The 25,014-nt window shown below is 52.0% G+C and overlaps 1 protein-coding gene across 1 annotated transcript in view; it reads right to left on the reverse strand.

Annotated features, from left to right (window-relative positions):
- The window catches only part of LOC139274681 (dynein heavy chain domain-containing protein 1), a 454,628-nt gene that overhangs the window by 71,421 nt on the left and 358,193 nt on the right, over positions 1 to 25,014 (reverse strand). Inside the window, exons 25-30 of the mRNA XM_070891360.1 lie at positions 17,809 to 19,573; positions 10,375 to 10,601; positions 9,210 to 9,411; positions 7,960 to 8,062; positions 4,429 to 4,578; positions 530 to 721 (exon numbers count right to left, since the gene is read on the reverse strand). Coding sequence (XP_070747461.1) covers positions 530 to 721; positions 4,429 to 4,578; positions 7,960 to 8,062; positions 9,210 to 9,411; positions 10,375 to 10,601; positions 17,809 to 19,573 — 2,639 coding nt within the window. The remainder of the gene's footprint in view (positions 1 to 529; positions 722 to 4,428; positions 4,579 to 7,959; positions 8,063 to 9,209; positions 9,412 to 10,374; positions 10,602 to 17,808; positions 19,574 to 25,014) is intronic.

Raw genomic sequence — 25,014 nt, forward strand, 5'->3', positions numbered from 1 at the left:
GAATCGAGAAAACTTTGGAAGATTATAGTCAGGGCATCTGCAATGTGCCCACCTGCTTCCTTTAAACCCTGGGATGGAAACCGTCTGGTCCTGGGGATTTGTCGCCCTTTAGTGCCATTATTTTCTTCATTACTATTATTTTGCTTATGTTAATTTTATTGATTCAATATTAGTTTCCTTGGGATATCGGACACGCTGTAAATACTGACCCACATGTCCGCCATTTCCCCATCACTGACAATATCACCGCTTTCAGTGTTTAAGGGGTCAACATTCCTCCTCTTTTTCCTAAAGATAATTGTAAAAATTCTGTATTGATTTGACATCCCTTGCAAGTTTCTTTTCATACTCGCTTTCTGTAGCTTATTGTCTGCGGTGTGACCCTTTTCTGTTCCTTGTATCTTTCCCCTTCGCCAGGGTCTGTGATAGATTTTGTCTCAGCCTCTCTCCACCCCTGAGGCCATCCTGCATTAAGCACCTTGGCCTCTCGCCTCATCTTCTCAATTCAAACAATATTAAAGCTTCCCACCTGGTAGAAGTTTGGTTGACTGATTAAGAGTCTCACGTTGTCCCAGCCGTCTGGTTTTCCAAACATCAGGCAAAGGGCGTTCATCACCATGACGACAGGGAGGGGAGGGGCACGGTAGGTCCGCACCTCATCCAAATCTTCCGAACTGAGTGCCTGGAGGGTTTGCAGCGCTGTCGCGTACAGAGGCTTGACCTGGAAAACAAGAGTTGGTCAGGAAGGAACACGTTGAAACTTGACATTGTGAGAAGCGATCGGGCGAAATTCTATCAAATATGCATTGCCCATTGGACCAGTGAGAAGGTTTGGCCCATTGTGGCACGATCATGTCACTGGACCGGTAATACACAGGACTGGACCAGTAATACACCGACGTGGACCGGTAATACACGGGACTGGGCCAGTAATACACCGACCTCAACTGGTAATACACGGACCTGGACCAGTAATACACGGGACTGGACCAGTAATACACAGACCTCAACTGGTAATACACGGGCCTGGACCAGTAATACACGGGCCTGGACCGGTAATAGACGGGACTGGACCGGTAATAGACGGGACTGGACCGGTAATAGACGGGACTGCACCGGTAATACACGTACCTGGACCGGTGATACACGGGCCTGGACCGGTGATACACGGGCCTGGGCCGGTAATACATGGGCCTGGGCCGGTAATACAAGGACCTCAACCGGTAATACACAGGACTGGACCGGTAATCCACGTACCTCGACCGGTAATACACGGGCCTGGACCAGTAGTACATGGGCCTGGACTAGTAGTACACGGGACTGGACCAGTAGTACACGGGACTGGACCAGTAGTACACGGGACTGGACCAGTAACACACGGGACTGGACCAGTAATACACGGAACTGGACCAGTAATACATGGGCCTGGACCAGTAATACACGGGCCTGGACCAGTAATACACGGGCCTGGACCAGTAATACACGGGCCTGGACCAGTAATACACGGGCCTGGACCAGTAATACACGGGCCTGGACCAGTAACACACGGGACTGGACCAGTAACACACGGGACTGGACCAGTCATACACGGGACTGGACCAGTAACACACAAGCCTGGACTAGTCATACACAGGGCTAGACCAGTCATACACAGGGCTGGACCAGTCATACACGGGACTGGACCATTCATACACGGGACTGGACCATTAATATACGGGACTGGACCAGTAATACACGGGCCTGGACCAGTAATACACGGGCCTGGACCAGTAATACACGGGCCTGGACCAGTAATACACGGGCCTGGACCAGTAACACACGGGACTGGACCAGTAACACACGGGACTGGACCAGTCATACACGGGACTGGACCAGTAACACACAAGCCTGGACTAGTCATACACAGGGCTGGACCAGTCATACACGGGACTGGACCATTCATACACGGGACTGGACCATTAATATACGGGACTGGACCAGTAATACACGCGACTGGACCAGTAATACACGGGCCCCAACAATTCATACACGGGACTGAAGCAGTAATACATGGGCCAGGACCAATAATACACGGGCCTGGACCAATAATACACGGGACTGGGCCAATAATACACGGGACTGGACCAGTAATACACGGGACTGGACCAGTAATACACGGGACTGGACTAGTAATACAGGGAGTGTGGGAGTGCGGGAGTGGGAGAGGGTAATGCAATAATCGTGGGGGACTTTAATCTTCATACAAACTGGACAAATCAAATTGGCAAAGGTTGTCTGGAGGACGAGTTCATGGAATGCATTCAGGACAGTTTCCAAGAGCAATATGTTATGGAACCAACCAGGAAACAGGCTATTTTAGATGCAGTATTGTGTAATTAGCAATCTCATAGTAAAGGACCCTCTGGGGCAGTGATCATAATGCGATAGAATTTCACACTGGGACTCTGACAGTCAGCACTCCCTTGGTATTGCACTGGGAATGTCATCTTGGATTTTAGAAACATAGAAATTTACAGCACAGAAGGAGGCCGTTTCGACCCATCGTGTCCAGGCCGGCCGACAAAGAGCCACACGGCCCTCGGTCAGCAGCCCTGAAGGTTACATATAAACCTGTGAACAATGTCGGAAAGGCAAAGAGCACCCGGCCCAACCAGTCCGCCTCACACAACTGTGACACCCCTTATACTGAAACATTCTACACTCCACCCCAACCGGAGTCATGTGATCTCCTGGGAGAGGCAAAAACCAGATAAAAACCCAGGCCAATTTAGGGAGAAAAAAATCTAGGAAAATTCCTCTCCGACCCATCCAGGCGATCGACACTAGTCCAGGAGATCACCCTGGCCATATTCTATTCCCTGCAGTACTTACCATTATATCTGCACCGTCCAACAAAAGGTCATCCAGTCTAATCCCAATTACCAGCTCTAGGTCTGTAACCCTGCAGGTTACTGCACTTTAAGTGACCATCCAACCATCTCTTAAAAGTGGTGAGTGTTTCTGCATCCACCACTCTTCCAGGCAGCGAGTTCCAGATCCCCACAACCCTCTGTGTAAAGAACCCCTCCTCAAATCCCCTCTAAACCTTCCACCAACCACCTTAAAACTATGCCCCCTCGTAATAGACCCCTCCACCAATGGAAATAGACCCTTACTATCCACTATGTCCAGACCCCTCAATATTTTGTACACTTCAATGAGGTCTCCTCTCAACCTCCTCTGTTCCAATGAGAACAAACCCAGCCTATCCAATCTGTCCTCATTGCTAAGATTCTCTATTCCAGGCAGCATCCTAGTAAATCTTCCCTGCACCCTCTCTAGTGCAATCACGTCCTTCCTATAATATGGCGACCAGAACTGCACGCAGTACTCCAGCTGTGGCCTAACCAAAGTATTATACAATTTAAGCATAACCTCCCTGCTCTTATATTCTATGCCTCGGCCAATAAAGGCAAGCATTCCGTTTGCCTTCTTAACCACCTTATCCACCTGGCCTGCTACTTTCAGAGATCTGTAGACAAACACTCCAAGGTCCCTTTGTTCATCTACACTATAAAGTGGCCTACCGCTTAATGTTTATACCCTTTCCTTATTAGCCCTTCCAAAGTGCATCACCTCACACTTCTCTGAATTAAATTCCATTTGCCACTGCTCTGCCCACCTGACCAGTAGATTGATATCCTCCTGCAGCCCATGACTTTCCTCTTCATTATCAACCACACAGCCAATTTTAGTGTCGTCTGCAAACTTCTTAATCATACTCCCTATATTCAAATCTAAATCGTTGATATATACCACCAAAAGCAAGGGAGCCAGCACTGAGCCCTGCGGAACCCCACTGGAAACATCCTTCCAGTCACAAAAACATCCATCAACCATTACCCTTTGCTTCCTGCCTCTGAACCAAACTTGCCACTTGGCCCTGTATCCCATGGGCTTTAACCTTCATGACCAGTCTACCAAGTGGGACCTCATCAAAAGCCTTGTTAAAGTCCATGTATACTACATCGTACGCACTACCCTCATCGACCCTTAGTTACCACCTCAAAAAACTCAATCAGGTGAGTCAAACACGATCTTCCCTTAACAAATCCGTGCTGACTGTCCCTAATTAATCCTTGCGTTTCCAAATGCAGATTAATCCTGTCTTTCAGGATTTTTTCCAATAATTTTCCCACCACTGAGGTTAGGCTGCCAGGCTTGTAGTTACTCGGCCTATCCCTTTCTATGCTCAAGTCCCTGGAGTGGGGTCTTGAATCCACGACCTGCTGATTCAGAGGCCAAAGTGCGACCCACTGAGCCACGGTTGACAACATAGTGAATTCACCTACTGAGGTGCAGTCAGGTCCTGCGAAGATGCAAACTCTAGTTATTAAGTAAGCACAGCCTCAAGGGCAATCAGAGTTTAATTGTTGTATATACACTTACCGTACTAAATTCAGCCTCAAATTTCTTGCGGGAGGCTTCAAGTTCACGCAGCAGCATTGTAATAAGGAATTCCTCCTCCCGGCACTTTGACAGAAGGTCCATGAATTCCCCTCTCACTTTGGTAAACTGCTCATGTAACCGTCTCTTCTCCTGTAGCAGGTGAGAGAAGGCTGTCAGAGCTGCTTCAGTGCAGAGAGTTACAGCACCAGTCGGATTCCCCCAAAGTCCCATTAGCACGGCTGGTAAATGTACATAGAAACATAGACAATAGGAGCAGTAGTAGGCCATTCGGCCCCTCGAGCCTGCACCACCATTCAATATGATCATGGCTGATCCTCTATCTCAACACCATATTCCCACTTTTTCCCCATACCCCTTGATGTCTTAAGTCTAGAAATCTATTTATCTCCCTCTTAAATATATTCAGTGACTTGGCCTCCACAACCTTCTGTGGTAGAGAATTCCACAGGTTCACCACCCTCTGAGTGAAAACATTTCTCCTCATCTCAGAATTTTATACGTTTCTGTGAGATCCCCTCTCATTCTTCTAAACTCTAGTGAATACAGGCCTAGTCGACCCAGTCTCTCCTCATACGACAGTCCTGCCATCCCGGGAATCAGTCTGGTGAACCTTCGCTGCACTCCCTCTATGGCAAGTATATCCTTTCTTAAGTAAGGAGACCAAAACTGCACACAATACTCCAGGTGTGGTCTCACCAAGGCCCTGTATAACTGTAGTAAGACATCCTTGTTCCTGTACTTAAATCCTCTTGCAATGAAGGCCAACATACCATTTGACCCTAACTGCTTGCTGCACCTACATGTTTGCTTTCAATGACTGGTGTACAAGGACACCCAGGTCCCTCTGTACAGCGACATTTCCCAAGCCATCACCATTTAAATAACACTTTGTCCTTATGTTTATCCGACCAGAGTGGATAACTTCACATTTATCCACATTATACTGCATCTGCCATGTGTTTGCCCACTCACTCAACCTATCTAAATCGCCTTGCAGCGTCTTTGCATCCTCCTCACAACTCACAATCCCACCTAGTTTTGTGTTGTCAGCAAACTTGGAAATATTACATTTGGTTCCCTCACCCAAATCATTTATATATATTGTGAATAGCTGGGGCCCCAGCACTGATCCCTGTGGTACCCCACTAGTCACTGCCCGCCACCCCGAAAAAGACCCATTTATTCCTACTCTCTGTTTCCTGTCAGTTTAACCAATTTTCAATCTATGCCAATACATTACCTACAATCCTATGTGCTCTAATTTTACACACTAACCTCTTATGTGGGACTTTGCCAAAGGCCTTCTGAAAATCCAAATACACTACGTCCACTGGTTCTCCCTTATCTATTCTATCAGTTACATCCTCAAAAAACTCCAGTAGGTTTGTCAAACATGATTTTCCTTTCATAAATCCAAGTTGACTTTGTTTAATCCAGTTGGTATTATCTAAGTGTGCCGTTATCACATCCTTTATAATAGACTCTTGCATTTTCCCTACTACTGATGTTAGGCTAACCGGTCTGTAGTTCCCTGTTTTCTCTCTCCCTCCTTTTTTAAATAGTGGGGTTACATTTGCCACCCTCCAATCTGCAGGAACTGTTCCATAATCTATAGAATTTTGGAAGATGACAACCAATGCATCCACTATTTCCATGGCTACCTCTTTTAGTATTCTGGGATGCAGATCATCAGGCCCTGGGGATTTATCTGCCTTCAGTCCCATTAGTTTCTCCAGCACTATTTTCTTACTAATAATCATTTCCTTTAATTCCTCTTGTTCACTCGACTCTTGGTACCCCAGTATTTCTGGGACGTTATTTGTGTCCTCTTCCGTGAAGACAGAACCGAAGTATTTATTTAATTGTTCTGCCATTTCCTTGTTCCCCATTATAAATTCTCCTGTTTCTGTCTGTAAAGCACCTACATTTGTCTTCACTAATCTTTTTCTTTTTACGTACTTGTAGAAACTTTTGTAGTCGGTTTTTATGTTCCCTGCAAGTTTACTCTCACTCTAATTTTCCCCTCTTAATCAATCTCTTGGTCCTTTTTTGCTGAATTCTGAACTGCTCCCAATCCTCAGGCTTGCTAATTTTTCTGGCAACTTTGTATAACTCCTCTATGGATCTAATACTATCCTTAATTTCTTTTGTTAGCCATGGTTGGGCCACTTTTCCTTTTGTGTTACAGCTCACTGACTGCTGTCTCCCTGGGCTCGGGGGTCAGACACTGACCTTTCACCCTCTGGGAGCTGGGCTCAGACAGAGGGAATTATTGGTGGGGTCGGGGGGGGGGGGGGGGAAAGCTATGCTGGGTTAGGGAGAGGGTAACCAGCCGGTGCCTTGCTACTGATCACTATCCAGGGGCTGCAGCTGCAGGTCATGTGTATGATGTTGGGTATAGAGAGGATTGGGCCCCACTCGCCCTTGGACACACCGTCCAGGCTCACACACTCAAAATGGGCAATTGGTTAAAGCACCAGAGGATTCTCTTCCACCGGTGACCCAGGGAGAGTCAACGACTTTTCCCCGTGACCCCGGGAGAGTCAGCCCCCTTTCCCCGTGACCTGTGACCCAGGGAGAGTCAGCACCTTTTCCCCGTGACCCTGTGACTCAGGGAGAGTCAGCGCCTTTTCCCCGTGACCCCATGACCCAGGGAGAGTCAGTGCCCTTTCACCATGACCCAGGGAGAGTCAGCGCCCTTTCCCCGTGACCTGTGACCCAGGAATAGTCAGTGCCCTTTCCCCGTGACCCAGGGAGAGTCAGCGCCCTTTCACCATGACCCTGTGACCCAGGGAGAGTCAGCGCCCTTTCCCCGTGACCTGTGACCCAGGAATAGTCAGTGCCCTTTCCCCGTGACCCAGGGAGAGTCAGCGCCCTTTCACCATGACCCTGTGACCCAGGGAGAGTCAGCGCCCTTTCCCCGTGACCTGTGACCCAGGAATAGTCAGTGCCCTTTCCCCGTGACCCAGGGAGAGTCAGCGCCCTTTCACCATGACCCTGTGACCCAGGGAGAGTCAGCGCCCTTTCCCCGTGACCTGTGACCCAGGAATAGTCAGTGCCCTTTCCCCGTGACCCAGGGAGAGTCAGCGCCCTTTCACCATGACCCTGTGACCCAGGGAGAGTCAGCGCCCTTTCACCATGACCCTGTGACCCAGGGAGAGTCAGCGCCCTTTCACCATGACCCTGTGACCCAGGGAGAGTCAGCGCCCTTTCCCCGTGACCTGTGACCCAGGGAGAGTCAGCGCCCTTTCACCATGACCCTGTGACCCAGGGAGAGTCAGTGCCCTTTCCCCGTGACCTGTGACCCAGGGAGAGTCAGTGCCCTTTCCCCGTGACCCAGGGAGAGTCAGTGCCCTTTCCCCGTGACCTGTGACCCAGGGAGAGTCAGCGCCCTTTCCCCGTGACCTGTGACACAGGGAGTCAATGCTTCAGGAGAGGAGGTGGGTAGGGATGGGGGGGGGGGGGTTTGAAGAATTGGGATTTACGTTGACAATGTTGGCGTCTCTTTACCTCCGCCACTTGTTGAAGTCTCTGCTTTAACAGGTCTATTTTCCTCCTGTATTCCTCGGCTGTGTTGTACACTTCTTGCACCTTGTCCAGACTCAGCTCCATCCTGGGAATAATGCTCAGATAATGACTGTCCTCACACAACAGTACAGGACACAATGAGGCTGCTCAGCCCACAAACCCAGCCAGCAGTCTCAGCGAGCCGACCCCTGCTCCCACTTTCACCAGCCAGTTCCAAATGTTTCAAATGGTTATAAATTTCCTTCAGAAAAGCTATTGTGTCCCCCCTTCCGCTCCCCTGGTTTCTGGTCAGACCAGCCATGGCCTTATAACCCTCTGCTTCAAAACGATTCTTCTAACCGTGGCTTGGGTGATGATTTAAATCTCCGCCCTCGAGTCTCCAACTCACCAACAATGCAGAGAATTTCCCCATTTAGCAAAACCTCTCCGATCCCTCAACGGTTATCACATCTCCCCGAACCCCCTCCGTTCTGACGGAACAACCTCAGTCTCCCCTCTTAACTCAGCTTCTCTCCCACCTCCCCCGCCAAGGGGTGTACACATGGCACAGCCGTCAGTTCCCCCATCCCTCGCCCCGATCCCTCCCCCAGTTCCCCCATCCCTCGCCCCGATCCCTCCCCCAGTTCCCCCATCCCTCGCCCCGATCCCTCCCCCAGTTCCCCCATCCCTCGCCCCGATCCCCGATCCCTCGCCCCGTTCCCCGATCCCTCGCCCCATTCCCCGATCCCTCGCCCCGATCCCTCCCCCCGTTCCCCGATCCCTCCCCCCGTTCCCCGATCCCTCCCCGCAGTTCCCCGATCCCTCGCCCCGTTCCCCGATCCCTCGCCCCGTTCCCCGATCCCTCGCCCCGTTCCCCGATCTCTCGCCCCGTTCCCCGATCCCTCGCCCCGTTTCCCGATCCCCGATCCCTCGCCCCGTCCCCCGATCCCTCGCCCCTTTCCCCGATCCCTCACCCCGTCCCCCGATCCCTCGCCCCGTTCCCCGATCCCACGCCCCGTTCCACGACCCCTCCCTCCGTTCTCCGATCCCTTGACCCGTTCCCCGATCCCTCGCCCCGTTCCCGACCCCTCGCCCCATTCCCCGATCCCTCGCCCCGTTTCACGACCCCTCCCTCCGTTCCCCAATCCCTCGACCCATTCCCGAATCCCTCCCGGTTCCCCTAATTCCTGCCACATTTCTCGCTGAATTCTGCAGGTTCCTGTCTCTTCCTGGATGAGGAGGGAGTGACTCACCTTTCCGTTTGGGAACCCAGAGACTGCTCCAGGTAATAGGAAGCCATGGAGAACAGGTCAATGAAATCCAGGAAGTGTTGCGGGGTAATGAGCGGCAGAGTGTGGGCCATGTGTTTGGCGTAGCTGATAGCTGATTGGTGAATTAAGGCCATGACTTTGATGATGACCGGGGCCAGTATCCAGATCTGAGCTATGGATTTACCTGGTGAGAGAGATGGCACCAGTCAGCCTCAGATGACCTACACAACACTGCTCACAAAAACTGTCATTTATATAGCGCCTTTCACAACCTCAGGACATTTCAAAGCACTTTACAGCCAATGAAGTACCTTTGACGTGTGGTCACGGATTTAAAGTGGGAAACACACAACAAGCTCCCACAATGGGGATGTTGCGTGGAGAACTCCCCATTCTTCTTTTACAGTACTGCCCCTCCGACAGCGCGGCACTCCCTCAGTACTGCCCCTCCGTCAGCGCTGCCCACTGAGCCATGGCTGACTGTTTAACTGGAACAGGCCATCCTCTGGGCCCTTCCACAGGATGGCAGCATCATAGAAAGAGCAGGAGGCCATTCAGCCCCTCCAGCCTGTTCCTCCATTCAGTTAGATGGTGGCTAATCTGTATCTTAACTCCATTTCCCCAGCGTTGCTCCACATCCCTCGTACCCTGACCCAATAAATATCCATCGATCTCAGTCTGGAAAGCTCCAATTGCCCCCCAGCACCTCAGCGTTTGGGGGAGAGAGTTCCAGATTCCCAGCACCCTGTGTGTGAAGAAGTGCTCCCTGAACGGCCGGGCTCTAATTTTAAGGTCCTGCCCCTTGTTCTGGACTCCCCCCACCAGAGGGAACAGTTTCTCTCGATCCATCCGATCGAATCCTGTAATCATCGTAAACCCCTCGATCAGATCGTCCTCAATCTTCTACACTCGAGGGATACAGGCCCAGTCTGTGCAGCCTGCCCTCGGGATTTAACCCTTTCAGCCCCGGTATCAGTCTGGGAAACCTGCTCTACTCCCCCTCCGAGGGCCATATACCCTCCCCGAGGGGCGGGGGGGCTCAGGGCCAGGACTGGCGGGGTCTGACCCGAGCTCTGTCCAGCTGTCGCCCGGCTATGGCCCCTGCCCCCCCCCCCCCCCCGAGACCGTGGCTGGACACCAGACTTACCATTGGTCCTGCTGAGCGTTGAGAGGTTTCCGATGCCGAGGTGTGAGGCAGCAATCTGCGTGTAAACCCGCTGGCTCCACGGCTGCCACACATCCACCGAGCTGCAGTGTTCAAGGAGGTGAGCCAGGTGCCCGGGCAGCCCGCTCCTCAGGCTCAGGGGGGGCCTGCAGTCACCGCCGTCCAACAGAAACACCACGTGAAGGAACTGTACCACCACCTGAAAATACCTGGAGACACAGGGAGAGAGTCAGCGGCAGGGGAGGGGGAGGGGCACCTGGGGGGGGGGGCACTGGGGGAGGGGCACCTGGGGAGGGGGAGGGGCATCAGGGGGGCACTGGGGGAGGGGCACCAGGGGGGCACTGGGGGAGGGGCACCGGGGAGGGAGTCCGGGGACCCGGGGAGGGGGACTGGGGGAGGGGCACCGGGGAGGGGGAGGGAGCACTGGGGGAGGGGCACCGAGGGAGCACTGGGGGAGGGGCACCGGGGGGGCACTGGGGAGGGAGTCCGGGGACCCGGGGAGGGGGAGGGAGCACTGGGGGAGGGGCACCGAGGGAGCACTGGGGGAGGGGCACCGGGGGGGCACTGGGGAGGGGGGCAGGGCACTGAGGGAGGAGCACCAGGGAGTGGCACCAGAGGGCGAAGGGGAGAATGGGATCAATAGCTTCATCAATCGAGGCAAGAGTACAAAGGCCGGGGGAGATTGAGCAGAATGGTCCCGGGTATGAGGGACTTCAGTGACGGGGAGAGACTGGAGAAGCCGGGGCTGTTCTCTTTGGAACAGAGTGGGTTAAGGGGAGATTTGATCGAGGCGTTCAAAACCACGAGGGGTTCTGATAGACTAAATAAGGAGAACCTGTTCCCGGGGGCAGGAAGGTGGGTAACCAGAGGGACACAGATTGACGATAGACCCAGAGGGAGAGATGGGGAGAATGTGTTTACGCAGCGAGTTGTTGTGATCGGGAACGCGCTGCCTGAAAGGGCGGTGGGATTGTGTAAATAATTGCTGAGCTTTGGGGAAAGGGCGAGGGAGTGGGACTGATCGATTCACTCACTCACAGACTCGATGGGCCCAATGGCCTCCTGCTGCACTGTGTGAATCTATGATCCTATAGTGGGGCAGTACAGGTTGTACCCCTCGGGTCCGGCACCCTCGGGTCCGGCACCCTCGGGACCTGACCGTTGTTGGCCACGGGAGGTCACGCCGACCAAAGACTGAGCGGGTCCTGATGACAGTGCGCGGGTCCACGTTGCTCCGGCTGCAAAACTCGGGCCTCACTCGCTCGCTGAGCTGGTTTTCTCGACAAGACGGAGTCCCAATCCCGACACTGGATGTGTGCAGCACCGAGTTCAGAATCACTCGTTGTTTGAGACCAGCAGATGAAAGCAGAATGCATTCATCGCGCAGTCTTCTGTCCACGATTTATACATTTCACAGTGAGAGGCAGTCAATCTGTTCACACTACCGCCCCTTCCTTGCTCCTGTGTTGTTACCCTCAGAGCAACTACATCGAAAAATCCAAATTTGCCTCGCTCACCAAAAATACATTCGATTAAGAAAAGAAACAAATGGGTATCGTGAATCCAATGTGTTAACGTATTTATAAACCTGGAAGTAGTATCGAGACGATGTCGAGACTCCCCACCCACCCTTCCCTTCAACCACTGTCTGTCCCACCTGTGACAGAGACTGTAATTCCTGTATTGGACTGTTCAGTCACCTTTTAGAGTGAAGCAAGTCTTGCTCGATCCCGAAGGACTGCCTGTGATGCCGATAATGTTGCTGCTCTCCCTAAAGCACGAACACTACGGTACCCAGCATAATTGTACAGCTTACTAAAACAATGGTAATGCCTTCTTATAATATACTTTGTACAATTTTGATTTTGTTCAGCTAAGCTGTCAATTCCTGACATTGAGAGTTAATTCATGCTCATTTTGGAATGATCTCAAAAATGAGTGTTTTACAATGCGTACTTGTGAGCACATGTGGTTGAATCTTAAAAAATGTACATAATAAACTATTCTGGTCTACAGATTCTAAAATGGATATGGAGGCACTGGAGAAGGTGCAAAAGCAGGCCTCCTCCACCCTCTCCATCTCACCCCATCACCATAACCCTCTATTCCCTTCTCCCTCATGTGTTTATCCAGCTTCCCCTTAAATGCATCAATACTATTCACCTCAACCCCTCCCTGTGGCAGCGAGTTCCACATTCTCACTGCTCTCTGGGTAAACAGGTTTCTCCTGAATTCCCCATTGGATTTATTAGTGACTGTCTTATATTGATGGCCCTTAGTTCTGGTCTGAAGAGATACCCATCTTCTGTAAGACAAAGGTCCACCACCAGCCTGTCCTCGCCGCACAGCACTGCCCCCCAGTCATCAAGATCCACGGGCGGCCCTGGACAACGTGGACCATTTCCCATACCCCGGGAGCCTCTTATCAACAAAGACAGACATTGATGACGAGATCCAACACCACCTCCAGTGCAGCCTTCGGTCACCTGAGGAAAAGAGTGTTCGACGACCAGGCCCTCAAATCTACCACCAAGCTCATGGTCTACAGGGCTGTAATAATACCCACCCTCCTGTATGGCTCAGAGACATGGACCATGTGCATTAGACACCTCAAGTCGCTGGAGAAATATCACCAACGATGTCTCTGCAAGATCCTACAAATCCCCCGGGAGGACAGACGCACCAACGTTAGTGTCCTCGACCAGGCCAACATCCCCAGCATTGAAGCCCTGACCACACTTGATCAGCTCTGCTGGGCAGGCCACATTGTCCGCATGCCCAACACGAGACTCCCAAAGCAAGCGCTCTACTCGGAACTCCTTCACGGCAAACAAGCCAAAGGTGGGCAGAGGAAACGTTACAGGGACACCCTCAAAGCCTCCCTGATAAAGTGCAATATCCCCACTGACACCTGGGAGTCCCTGGCCAAAGATCGCCCTAAGTGGAGGAAGTGAATTCGGGAGGGCGCTGAGCACCTCGAGTCTCATCGCCGAGAGCATGCATAAACCAAACCTGTCCCACCCTCCCCTTCCCTCAACCACTGTCTGTTCCACCTGTGACAGGGACTGTGGCTCTCGTATTGGACTGTTCAGCCACCTAAGGACTCATGCTAAGAGTGGAAGCAAGTCTTCCTCGATTCCGAGGGACTGCCTCTGATGATGATGGTGATGATGAGGCTGTGTAACTCTGAAGCACCAGTGATGCTAATTAGCGATGTGATTCAAAGTCCCAAGTGAGTGATATGATACTAATACAGTACAGTAGTAATAAATTACTTTTATTTATATAGCACCTTTAACGTAGTAAAATGTCCCAAGGTGTTTCACGGCAGGGTAACAAGACAAAACAGATAAATTTGACACTGAGCCACAAAAGAAGAAATTACAGCAGATGACCAAGAGCTTGGTCAAAGAGGTAGGTTTTAAGGAGTGTCTTAAAGGAGGAAAGAGAGATAGAGAGGTGGAGGGGTTTAGGGAGGGAGTTTCAGAGCTTGGGGCCCATTCAGCTGAAGGCACGGCCACCGATGGTGGAGCGATTATAATCAGGGATGCTCATGATAACTGGTAACTAACTCAAATTACATTTGAGTTACATCTGAGGTCTTGGCTGTCTTCTTAAATCTTTTTGAACCAATCTTGCAGCTTGACTTGCTTCATGTATTTCATTTGGTCTTTAATGAGTTTCTCTTGTATCCTGTAGACAGACATGTCTTTGCTCCAGTGCTGTTATCAAATCTGTGATCAACTGAATGCATTTATCGCTAGAAATTCCTTCAACTCCACCCTCATCATCTTCAGCATCACTGGCTCCATCACCTTTACTTTCTCCCTCTTGTACAATTTGCACAATCTCCTGTTCAGTGAGTTGATTCACAATTCGTTGATCTTTGCCGACATCCATCGGTCCTATAAATCTTCGGCAATGAACGCAGTGGCTGCTTCGGTATCTGCACCTCTATTTTCACCGCACACACAATGTAGATTAATACCATGTCTGTTTTAACACTTCTGCAGCCATCCTGGAGAATATTCACTCATGCTGCAGGTTAAGCTGGGTGGCAGTGTGAGCTGTGAGGAGGACACTAACAGGCTGCAGGGTGACTTGGATAGGTTAGGTGAGTGGGCAAATACATGGCAGATGCAGTATAATGTGGATAAATGTGAGGTTATCCACTTTGGGGGCAAAAACAGGAAGGCAGATTATTATCTGAATGGTGACAGATTAGAAAAAGGAGAGGTGCAACGAGACCTGGGTGTCATGGTACATCAGTCATTGAAAGTTGGCATGCAGGTACAGCAGGCGGTGAAGAAAGCAAATGGTATGTTGGCCTTCATAGCGAGGGGATTTGAGTATAGGAGCAGGGAGGTCTTACTGCAGTTGTACAGGGCCTTGGTGAGGCCACACCTTGAATATTGTGTTCAGTTTTGGTCTCCTAATCTGAGGAAGGACATTCTTGCTATTGAGGGAGTGCAGCGAAGGTTCACCAGACTGATTCCCGGGATGACAGGACTGACATATGCAGAAAGACTGGATCGACTAGGCTTATATGCACTGGAGTTTAGAAGGATGAGAGGGGATCTCATAGAAACATATAAAATTCTGACGGGACGGGACAGGTTAGATGCAGGAAGAATGTTCCCGATGTTGGGGAAGTGCAGAACCAGGGGACACAGTCTAAGGATAAGGGGTAAGCCATTTAGGAGAAACTTCTTCACCCAGAGAGTGGTTAACCTGTGGAATTCCCTGCCGCAGAGAGTTGTTGATGCCAGTTCATTGGATATATTCAAGAGGGAGTTAGATGTGGCCCTTACGGCTAAAGGGATCAAGAGGTATGGAGAGAAAGTGGGAAAGGGGTACTGAGGGAATGATCAGCCATGATCTTATTGAATGGTGGTGCAGGCTCGAAGGGCCGAATGGCCTACTCCTGCACCTATTTTCGATGTTTCTATGTTAAATTCTTGGTAGATATTTCCACTTACGCCATTACCATCGCGCCAGAAATGCTGACACCATCATCCCGACAAAGCAGAAACTACTGAATGAGTGCACCATGTAAAGCAAACTTTCCTTTCTGCAATGTCTTACGAAATGTCATCATTTTCTTACTTTTACTGTCAGCTAAAAACATAAGGATCTTATCCTTTTGCTTCAAGTCATACACTGTGACGAACCAACATTGTAAAACTCAGACAAGACCTGTCCCAATGAAAGGTCAATATTCACGGAAGGAAATTTAATTTGGGACCATCTACTGGAAAGTTTGAAATCCTAAAGTGCTTATGGAATAAACTACGAACTTTAATCGAATTTTGGACTTTTACAAGACAAATTCAAGTCTGTGGGCAGGCCTAAGGAACAAAAGAAGCCCATTTGATTATTGGAACTGTCTGGGTGTTGGGACTAAGGTAAGTTGTTTGGAGGAATGGATATTTGAAAACCCTTCTCCACAAGAGGCATTTACATTACAACAATAACTCAGAGATGGCCAGCTATCGAACTGAACTGAGAAAAGCCATCTTCAGCATGAATAAAAACAAAAGGGCCCACTACAGCCTGTATGCAAAAACCAAGCACAAAAGGACATTGCGATTACCAAGCTAATATTTCCATCAGGAAACAGATTTAGAAGAGTAACCCACTTAAGACATATTAACTTTTAACGAGCCCGCCAAAATATTACAAAGAAATGTCCAGCCCACCAAATTTAAACAAAGAATTCTGGACTGATTTGGCGTGAAGATTAAGACAACTCAAACCGTATATCTGGCCCCCTGTTTTAACAGAGGATATGCCATACTACACCTAGTACCATACTACACTTATTACCATACTACACTTATGCCATCAAGAAAGGAGAGAAACCAACACGACAGTTGTAAACTAACTTCTCCAGCCTCAAAATCCTGAAATCCAAAAGGAAGAATATCACCATCGTGGCAGCAAGCTACCACAGCCAATGTGGTACCACCAAAACCACCGCGATCGACAAAACTCCAAACAAAACTCCGACAGGAAGAAATCGAAGAATCGAAAGTTTCCACTCTACAAACTGTTCCTGAGCTACCAACGGGTAAAACATTACCTAAAGAACTGTAAAAACCTACTTCAAACGAAAGAAAATGGGTACTTACCCCATAAATACAAAACGCACCTTACCGCATCAGCGGACTCAACCCAACTGAAGATTGCGAGGAAGAAGTCTTCTCCGACGTTCGGGTCCGGCAAGCAGAACCTACAGAATTCAACGAACCCCGAAATCGCGAACTACTGCTAACTGACCAGAAAGGATTGCTGAGCATAGTCCCTGCCTGCCCTGGAGTCTAACCTCGCTAGGATTAGGTATTGGGAGGTGCGAGGTGTAATTTACTGTAACCCCCTTTGAATATATGATGTATTGTTCTTTATTAGAGTGATTATAAGTTTGACATTGTACTTTCTTGTCTATAATAAAATCAAAATTCTTTTGCACCAAACCAGTTGTCCTTTGCACTTTATCACATCCCCCAAATAAACCCAGAGTCTAGAACCCAAGGGAGTGGGAGCTCAAGTAGGTCAGAGGTGAACCTGACCCCCCGGGACCACCCCTTACACCAATGTGCCCTTGTCCAATTTCTTCAACAATTCCACCTTTTGCTGTATGGATAATGATACATGATTACCTTGAGCAGCACTGCCAATAATTGCACTGCTTGCTGGTCTCTTGTGCTGGGTACATTCGAGTACTGAACACAAAGAGCTGCAAACGCTGGAAACTGGAACACCACCCACACAAAGCAACAGGTCTGCACAGAACCAGGAAGTGTGGGAAGACACCACGCTGGTTGGCACTCCTTTTCTGGAGGCAACTGCTGACAACGCTGGTGACAACGCTGCTGACAACGCTGCTGACAACGCTGGTGACAACGCTGCTGACAATGACCCGGTCCCGTTCTGCGCATAGCCACCTGCGCAGCATTTCAGCGCTCAGAATTTCCCTGTTTTTTTCAATCCTCGCAGCCTCAGTCAGTTGTGTGCCTTACCTGTCCCTACCCTTCCCTTGCCCTTCCCTTCCCTGGCCCACTTACCTCCAGGAACAGCGCAGCACACGGCCCCCACCGGGAATGATGCCGAATCAGGGATGTTTCCGGACTGGAGAGGTACAACCTGCACTGAGAGAGGAACCAGGTGACTTGAGGTGTTTGGGGGGACCCAAGAATTGGGGGATCCGATAGGACTCGAGCATGAATGGTAACGGGGACTCGGGGTTGGGAACTGTAGCACTGGGGGGGATAGGGTGAAGTAGTCGGACTCAATCACTGGGGAATGGGGGGAACCAGCATGGGGAGGGTGGGCTCAGTGGCTCTCGGAGGGGTTAGGGCCAGGTTGTCGGCCAGACCCCGAGGACCAATTTACTACCATTGAACATTCTGCACCTACCTCTCCAAAATCTGCTCTGCCTTCATGTTCCACGGCAGCTTCTTGTTGACGGAGAAGTCCTTGGCCAGTTGTTGCAGCTCGTCGGCAGAGTAAAGCCCGGGGTAGTTCCCCTCCGCCATCACGTCACACAGGTTGTGGAATGTGTCCATCTCCAGAGCCCCATGGGCCATGATCACCGTGCGCCTGCCCTGGACGCCGGCCTGGTAGGATGCCCGCTTGATGGCCTGGGCCCTGGCAGCCTCGGACATGTGGCCACTGAGCGGGAAGATGGCGGCCATGGTGAGGTGCGCGGCCAGCCTGACCAGCGTTTTGCGTCCGGTGCTGTGAGTGAGAGCCAGTAAGGCACAGTGAGCTCTGGGGGTGTACAGCGCCCGGTAGATGCGTGCAAAGTGACCCACCGCCTCCTGGGAGAAGATGATCTGGTGGCTGGTTTTGTGGTTGAGATTGTCTTGCAGGACAATGTGTCTGAGCTGCTGGGCCAGTGTACGGCTGGCCACCTCCCGGTACGGGTTCCACCTGGGGGAGTACATTTGCTGCGTGTTGCCTGGCCGCACGGCCCCTTTGCTGAACATCAGGTCCCTCAGGGCTTCTCCTGTGCACATTGAGTGGGGTGGGAGCAGCGGTTTGATCGTGTCCGACCTCTTGCGCCTCCTGTTCTGACCTCCGGACTTGACGCGCTTCTGCCGAACCTTGCCCTTACGCCTGGAACTTTCACTCTCGTTTGGGGGAGGTGGAGAGAGGGTGACCTGTGGGCTCCCAGCCCCAGCTCCGTTCGTGGCTGCCGGGTCCACTGAAGGCAACGTGTCACTTTGGGAATGGCTGGATCCCGGGCCCGTGTTCCTGGGTGCGTCCGATGACTGGCTTTGACCTCCGGTGCTCAATTCTGCCACCTGCAGCGTTTGGGGTGGTTGGGGCTCGAGATTGAAGCCACCTTCAGTCTTTCCGTCTCCCCCATGGGATGGCTCTGCTCCTTCAGTCGCATTCTGCGCCTCCAGGGAAAGCAGCAATTCGTCCTGATCGTAATTCTGTTGCTTGGAGTCAATGGCCGAGGGGACACGGAGCGATGGTTCAACCATCGCCTGTGTGAGCTTGAGCTCACCAGCAGGCTCCAGGAGGCGGCTGCAGAAGTTGGCCTGAGCCACTCGCTCCAGGATCTGTAACAGGGTCCTCCTGTCCTCTTCGGTTAGAAGCCGGTCCAAGAAGACCCTCATGGACTCGTGCAGCCAGAGATTCACAACGGTTTTAGTGACGGCTAGTACTGTCTCGGACTCGGAGAGCTGCTCCTCAGGGTCTGTGGGCTTCTTCAGAGTGCTGACGGAGGAGGGGTGCATCAACAAGAGGCCATTCAACACCCGGCCAACATCAGCCACCGAGAAAAGGTAATGGGCGCAACTGGGCGATGGCCGCAACTTGGCCCTCACCTGCTGGTAGAGTTCAACTGTGGAGCAAAGCAGAGCCCTGGCCAGCAGAGCGTGCCTGGTCAGGGTGTAGGTGGGAAAGGTGTATAACCAGCCCAGCACACTGGGTGTGTAGATGGCCATCAGCATGTCCGAACTCAGTGCGGGCAGGGCCAGGACGGTGAACAAACGGCTGAAGCGGGTGGACAGGGAGCTGCCTCTCCCTCGGGACGGGGTACAAGTCGCGATGTAGCCCACACGGGCAGAATGGAAGTAGCGCAACTGGAGACAGTTCCCATCGTAGGCGCCGTGGCAGGTCAACGAGTGGCGGAAGGCCTCAATCACCGGCTGGCATCTGGAGCCTGGCTCTGGACAGAGAGAGTGAGAGAGTGAGAGAGAGTGAGAGACACTGGGGACCCAACCACCAGCCCAGGGGGAGCGGCTCCAGGGACTGATCCCCCCAGCGTGTGTGAGAGAGAGTGTGAGCAATGTGAGCGAGAGAGAGTGTGAGCAATGTGAGCGAGAGAGAGTGTGAGCGAGAGAGAGAGAGAGAGAGAGCGAGAGAGAGTGTGAGCGAGTGTGAGCGAGAGAGAGTGTGAGCGAGAGAGAGAGAGAGTGTGAGCGAGAGTGAGAATGTGTGAGTGAGAGAGAATGTGTGAGCGAGAGAGAGAGCGAGAGAGAGAGCGAGAGAGAGAGCGAGAGAGAGAGCGAGAGAGAGAGCGAGAGCGAGAGAGAGAGTGTGAGAGAGAGTGTGAGCGAGAGAGAGAGTGAGAGCGAGAGAGAGTGTGAGAGAGAGAGTGCGAGCGAGAGAGAGAGTGCGAGCGAGAGAGAGAGTGCGAGCGAGAGAAAATGCGAGCGAGAGTGAGTATGAGCGAGAGTGTGAGCGAGAGAGAGTGTGAGCGAGAGTGTGAGTGAGAGTGTGTGAGCGAGAGAGAGTGTGAGCGAGAGTGTGAGTGAGAGTGTGTGAGCGAGAGAGAGTGTGAGCGAGAGTGTGAGTGAGAGTGTGTGAGCGAGAGAGAGTGCGAGCGAGAGAGAGTGTGAGCGAGAGTGTGAGTGAGAGTGTGTGAGCGAGAGAGAGTGCGAGCGAGAGAGAGTGTGAGCGAGAGAGAGTGTGAGCGAGAGAGAGTGTGAGCGAGAGAGAGTGTGAGCGAGAGAGTGTGTGAGCGAGAGAGTGTGTGAGCGAGAGAGAGTGTGAGCGAGAGAGAGTGTGAGAGAGAGAGAGTGTGAGAGAGAGTGTGAGAGAGAGAGAGAGTGAGAGCGAGAGAGAGTGTGAGCGAGAGTGTGTGAGTGAGTGAGAGTGTGTGAGCGAGAGAGAGTGCGAGCGAGAGAGAGTGTGAGAGAGAGAGAGTGTGAGAGAGAGTGTGAGAGAGAGAGAGAGTGTGAGCGAGAGAGAGTGTGAGCGAGAGTGTGAGTGAGAGTGTGTGAGCGAGAGAGAGTGCGAGCGAGAGAGAGTGTGAGAGAGAGAGAGTGTGAGAGAGAGTGTGAGAGAGAGAGAGAGTGTGAGCGAGAGAGTGTGTGAGCGAGAGAGAGTGTGAGCGAGAGAGAGTGTGAGCGAGAGAGAGTGTGAGCGAGAGAGTGTGTGAGCGAGAGAGAGTGAGAGCGAGAGAGAGTGTGAGCGAGAGAGAGTGTGAGCGAGAGAGTGTGTGAGAGAGAGAGTGTGTGAGAGAGAGAGTGTGAGCGAGAGAGTGTGAGCGAGAGAGTGAGAGTGTGAGCGAGAGAATGAGAGTGTGAGCGAGAGAGTGAGAGTGAGAGTGTGAGAGAGAGAGTGAGAGTGTGAGAGAGAGAGTGAGAGTGTGAGAGAGAGAGTGTGAGCGAGAGAGTGTGAGCGAGAGAACACGTGAGCGAGAGAGAAAGAGAGTGTGAGCAAGGGAGAACGAGAGTGTGAGCGAGAGAGAACGAGAGTGTGAGCGAGAGAGAGTGTGAGCGAGAGAGAGTGTGAGCGAGAGAGAGTGTGAGCGAGAGTGTGAGTGAGAGTGTGTGAGAGAGAGTGTGAGCGAGAGAGAGTGTGAGCGAGAGATAGTGTGAGCGAGAGTATGAGCGAGTGTGTGAGCGAGAGTGTGTGAGAGAGAGTGTGAGCGAGAGAGTGTGAGCGAGAGTGTGAGCGAGAGAGAGAAAGTGTGAGCGAGAGAGAACGAGAGTGTGAGCGAGAGAGTGTGAGCGAGAGAGAGAAAGTGTGAGCGAGAGAGAACGAGAGTGTGAGCGAGAGAGTGTGAGCGAGAGAGTGTGAGCGAGAGAGTATGAGCGAGTGTGAGCGAGAGAGAGTGTGAGCGAGAGAGAGTGTGAGCGAGAGAGAGTGTGAGCGAGAGAGAGTGTGAGCGAGAGAGAGTGTGAGCGAGAGAGTGAGAGTGTGAGCGAGAGAATGAGAGTGTGAGCGAGAGAGTGAGAGTGTGAGAGAGAGAGTGAGAGTGTGAGAGAGAGAGAGTGTGAGCGAGAGAGTGTGAGCGAGAGAACACGTGAGCGAGAGAGAAAGAGAGTGTGAGCAAGGGAGAACGAGAGTGTGAGCGAGAGAGAACGAGAGTGTGAGCGAGTGTGAGCGAGAGAGAGTGTGAGCGAGAGAGAGTGTGAGCGAGAGAGAGTGTGAGCGAGAGAGAGTGTGAGCGAGAGAGTGAGAGTGTGAGCGAGAGAATGAGAGTGTGAGCGAGAGAGTGAGAGTGTGAGAGAGAGAGTGAGAGTGTGAGAGAGAGAGAGAGAGTGTGAGCGAGAGAGTGTGAGCGAGAGAACACGTGAGCGAGAGAGAAAGAGAGTGTGAGCAAGGGAGAACGAGAGTGTGAGCGAGAGAGAACGAGTGTGAGCGAGAGAGAGTGTGAGCGAGAGAGAGTGTGAGCGAGAGAGAGTGTGAGCGAGAGTGTGAGTGAGAGTGTGTGAGCGAGAGAGAGTGTGAGCGAGAGAGAGTGTGAGCGAGAGAGAGTGTGAGCGAGAGAGAGTGTGAGCGAGAGAGAGTGTGAGCGAGAGAGTGTGTGAGCGAGAGAGAGTGTGAGCGAGAGAGAGTGTGAGCGAGAGAGAGTGTGAGCGAGAGAGTGTGTGAGCGAGAGAGAGTGAGAGCGAGAGAGAGTGTGAGCGAGAGAGAGTGTGAGCGAGAGAGTGTGTGAGCGATAGAGAGTGTGAGCGAGAGAGTGTGTGAGCGAGAGAGAGTGTGTGAGAGAGAGAGTGTGTGAGAGAGAGAGTGTGAGCGAGAGTGTGAGCGAGAGAGAGTGTGAGCGAGAGAGAGTGTGAGCGAGAGAGAGTGTGAGCGAGAGAGTGTGTGAGCGAGAGAGAGTGTGTGAGAGAGAGAGTGTGTGAGAGAGAGAGTGTGAGCGAGAGAGTGTGAGCGAGAGAGTGAGAGTGTGAGCGAGAGAATGAGAGTGTGAGCGAGAGAGTGAGAGTGTGAGAGAGAGAGTGAGAGTGTGAGAGAGAGAGAGAGAGTGTGAGCGAGAGAACACGTGAGCGAGAGAGAAAGAGAGTGTGAGCAAGGGAGAACGAGAGTGTGAGCGAGAGAGAACGAGAGTGTGAGCGAGAGAGAGTGTGAGCGAGAGAGAGTGTGAGCGAGAGAGAGTGTGAGCGAGAGAGAGTGTGAGCGAGAGATAGTGTGAGCGAGAGTATGAGCGAGTGTGTGAGCGAGAGTGTGTGAGAGAGAGTGTGAGCGAGAGAGAGTGTGAGCGAGAGAGAGTGTGAGCGAGAGAGAGTGTGAGCGAGAGAGAGTGTGAGCGAGAGAGTGAGAGTGTGAGCGAGAGAATGAGAGTGTGAGCGAGAGTGAGAGTGTGAGAGAGAGAGTGAGAGTGTGAGAGAGAGAGAGAGAGTGTGAGCGAGAGAGTGTGAGCGAGAGAACACGTGAGCGAGAGAGAAAGAGAGTGTGAGCAAGGGAGAACGAGAGTGTGAGCGAGAGAGAACGAGAGTGTGAGCGAGTGTGAGCGAGAGAGAGTGTGAGCGAGAGAGAGTGTGAGCGAGAGAGAGTGTGAGCGAGAGAGAGTGTGAGCGAGAGAGAGTGTGAGCGAGAGATAGTGTGAGCGAGAGTATGAGCGAGTGTGTGAGCGAGAGTGTGTGAGCGAGAGTGTGAGCGAGAGAGTGTGAGCGAGAGTGTGAGCGAGAGAGTATGAGCGAGAGAGAGAAAGTGTGAGCGAGAGAGAATGAGAGTGTGAGCGAGAGAGAACGAGAGTGTGAGCGAGAGAGAACGAGAGTGTGAGCGAGAGAGTGTGAGCGAGAGAGTGTGAGCGAGAGAGTATGAGCGAGTGTGAGCGAGAGCGAGTGTGAGCGAGAGAGAGTGTGAGCGAGAGAGAGTGTGAGCGAGAGAGAGTGTGAGCGAGAGAGTGTGAGAGAGAGAGTATGAGAGAGAGAGAGTGTGAGCGAGAGAGAGTGTGAGAGAGAGAGAGTGTGAGAGAGAGAGAGTGTGAGCGAGAGAGTGTGAGCGAGAGATTGTGTGAGAGAGAGAGAGTGTGAGCGAGAGAGAGTGTGAGCGAGAGAGTATGAGCGAGTGTGAGCGAGAGAGAGTGTGAGCGAGAGAGAGTGTGAGCGAGAGAGAGTGTGAGCGAGAGAGAGTGTGAGAGAGAGAGAGTGTGAGAGAGAGTGTGAGCGAGAGAGTGTGAGCGAGAGAGTGTGAGCGAGAGAGTGTGAGCGAGAGAGTGTGTGAGCGAGAGAGAGTGTGAGTATGAGCGAGAGAGTGTGAGCGAGAGAGAGTGTGAGCGAGAGAGAGTGTGAGCGAGAGAGAGTGTGAGAAAGAGAGAGTATGAGCGAGAGAGTGTGAGCGAGAGAGAGTGTGAGCGAGAGAGAGTGTGAGAGAGAGAGAGTGTGAGAGAGAGAGAGTGTGAGCGAGAGAGTGTGAGCGAGAGATTGTGTGAGAGAGAGAGAGTGTGAGCGAGAGAGAGTGTGAGCGAGAGAGTATGAGCGAGTGTGAGCGAGAGAGAGTGTGAGCGAGAGAGAGTGTGAGCGAGAGAGAGTGTGAGCGAGAGAGAGTGTGAGCGAGAGAGTGTGAGAGAGAGAGAGTGTGAGAGAAAGAGAGTGTGAGAGAGAGTGTGAGCGAGAGAGTGTGAGCGAGAGAGTGTGAGCGAGAGAGTGTGAGCGAGAGAGTGTGAGCGAGAGAGTGTGTGAGCGAGAGAGAGTGTGAGTATGAGCGAGAGAGTGTGAGCGAGAGAGAGTGTGAGCGAGAGAGAGTGTGAGCGAGAGAGAGTGTGAGAAAGAGAGAGTATGAGCGAGAGAGTGTGAGCGAGAGAGAGTGTGAGCGAGAGAGAGTGTGAGCGAGAGAGAGTGTGAGCGAGAGAGAGTGTGAGCGAGAGAGTGTGAGTGAGCGAGAGTGTGAGTGAGCGAGAGTGTGAGAGAGAGAGAGTGAGCGAGAGTGTGTGTGAGCGAGAGAGAGTGTGAGCGAGAGAGTGTGAGCGAGAGAGAGTGTGAGCGAGAGAGTGTGTGAGCGAGAGAGTGTGTGAGCGAGAGAGTGAGAGTGTGAGAGAGAGAGTGTGAGAGAGAGAGAGAGAGTGTGAGCGAGAGAGTGTGAGCGAGAGAGTGTGAGCGAGAGAACACGTGAGCGAGAGAGAAAGAGAGTGTGAGGAAGGGAGAACGAGAGTGTGAGCGAGAGAGAACGAGAGTGTGAGCGAGTGTGAGCGAGAGCGAGTGTGAGCGAGAGAGAGTGTGAGCGAGAGAGAGTGTGAGCGAGAGAGAGTGTGAGCGAGAGTATGAGCGAGAGAGAGTGTGAGCGAGAGTGTGAGCGAGAGAGTATGAGCGAGAGAGTATGAGCGAGAGAGAGAAAGTGTGAGCGAGAGAGAGTGTGCGAGAGAGAGTGTGAGTGTGAGCGAGAGAGAGTGTGAGCGAGAGAGAACGAGAGTGTGAGCGAGAGAGTGTGAGC

This window comes from Pristiophorus japonicus, chromosome 10, assembly GCF_044704955.1.
Source record: "Pristiophorus japonicus isolate sPriJap1 chromosome 10, sPriJap1.hap1, whole genome shotgun sequence".
NCBI classification, from domain to species: domain Eukaryota; kingdom Metazoa; phylum Chordata; class Chondrichthyes; family Pristiophoridae; genus Pristiophorus; species Pristiophorus japonicus.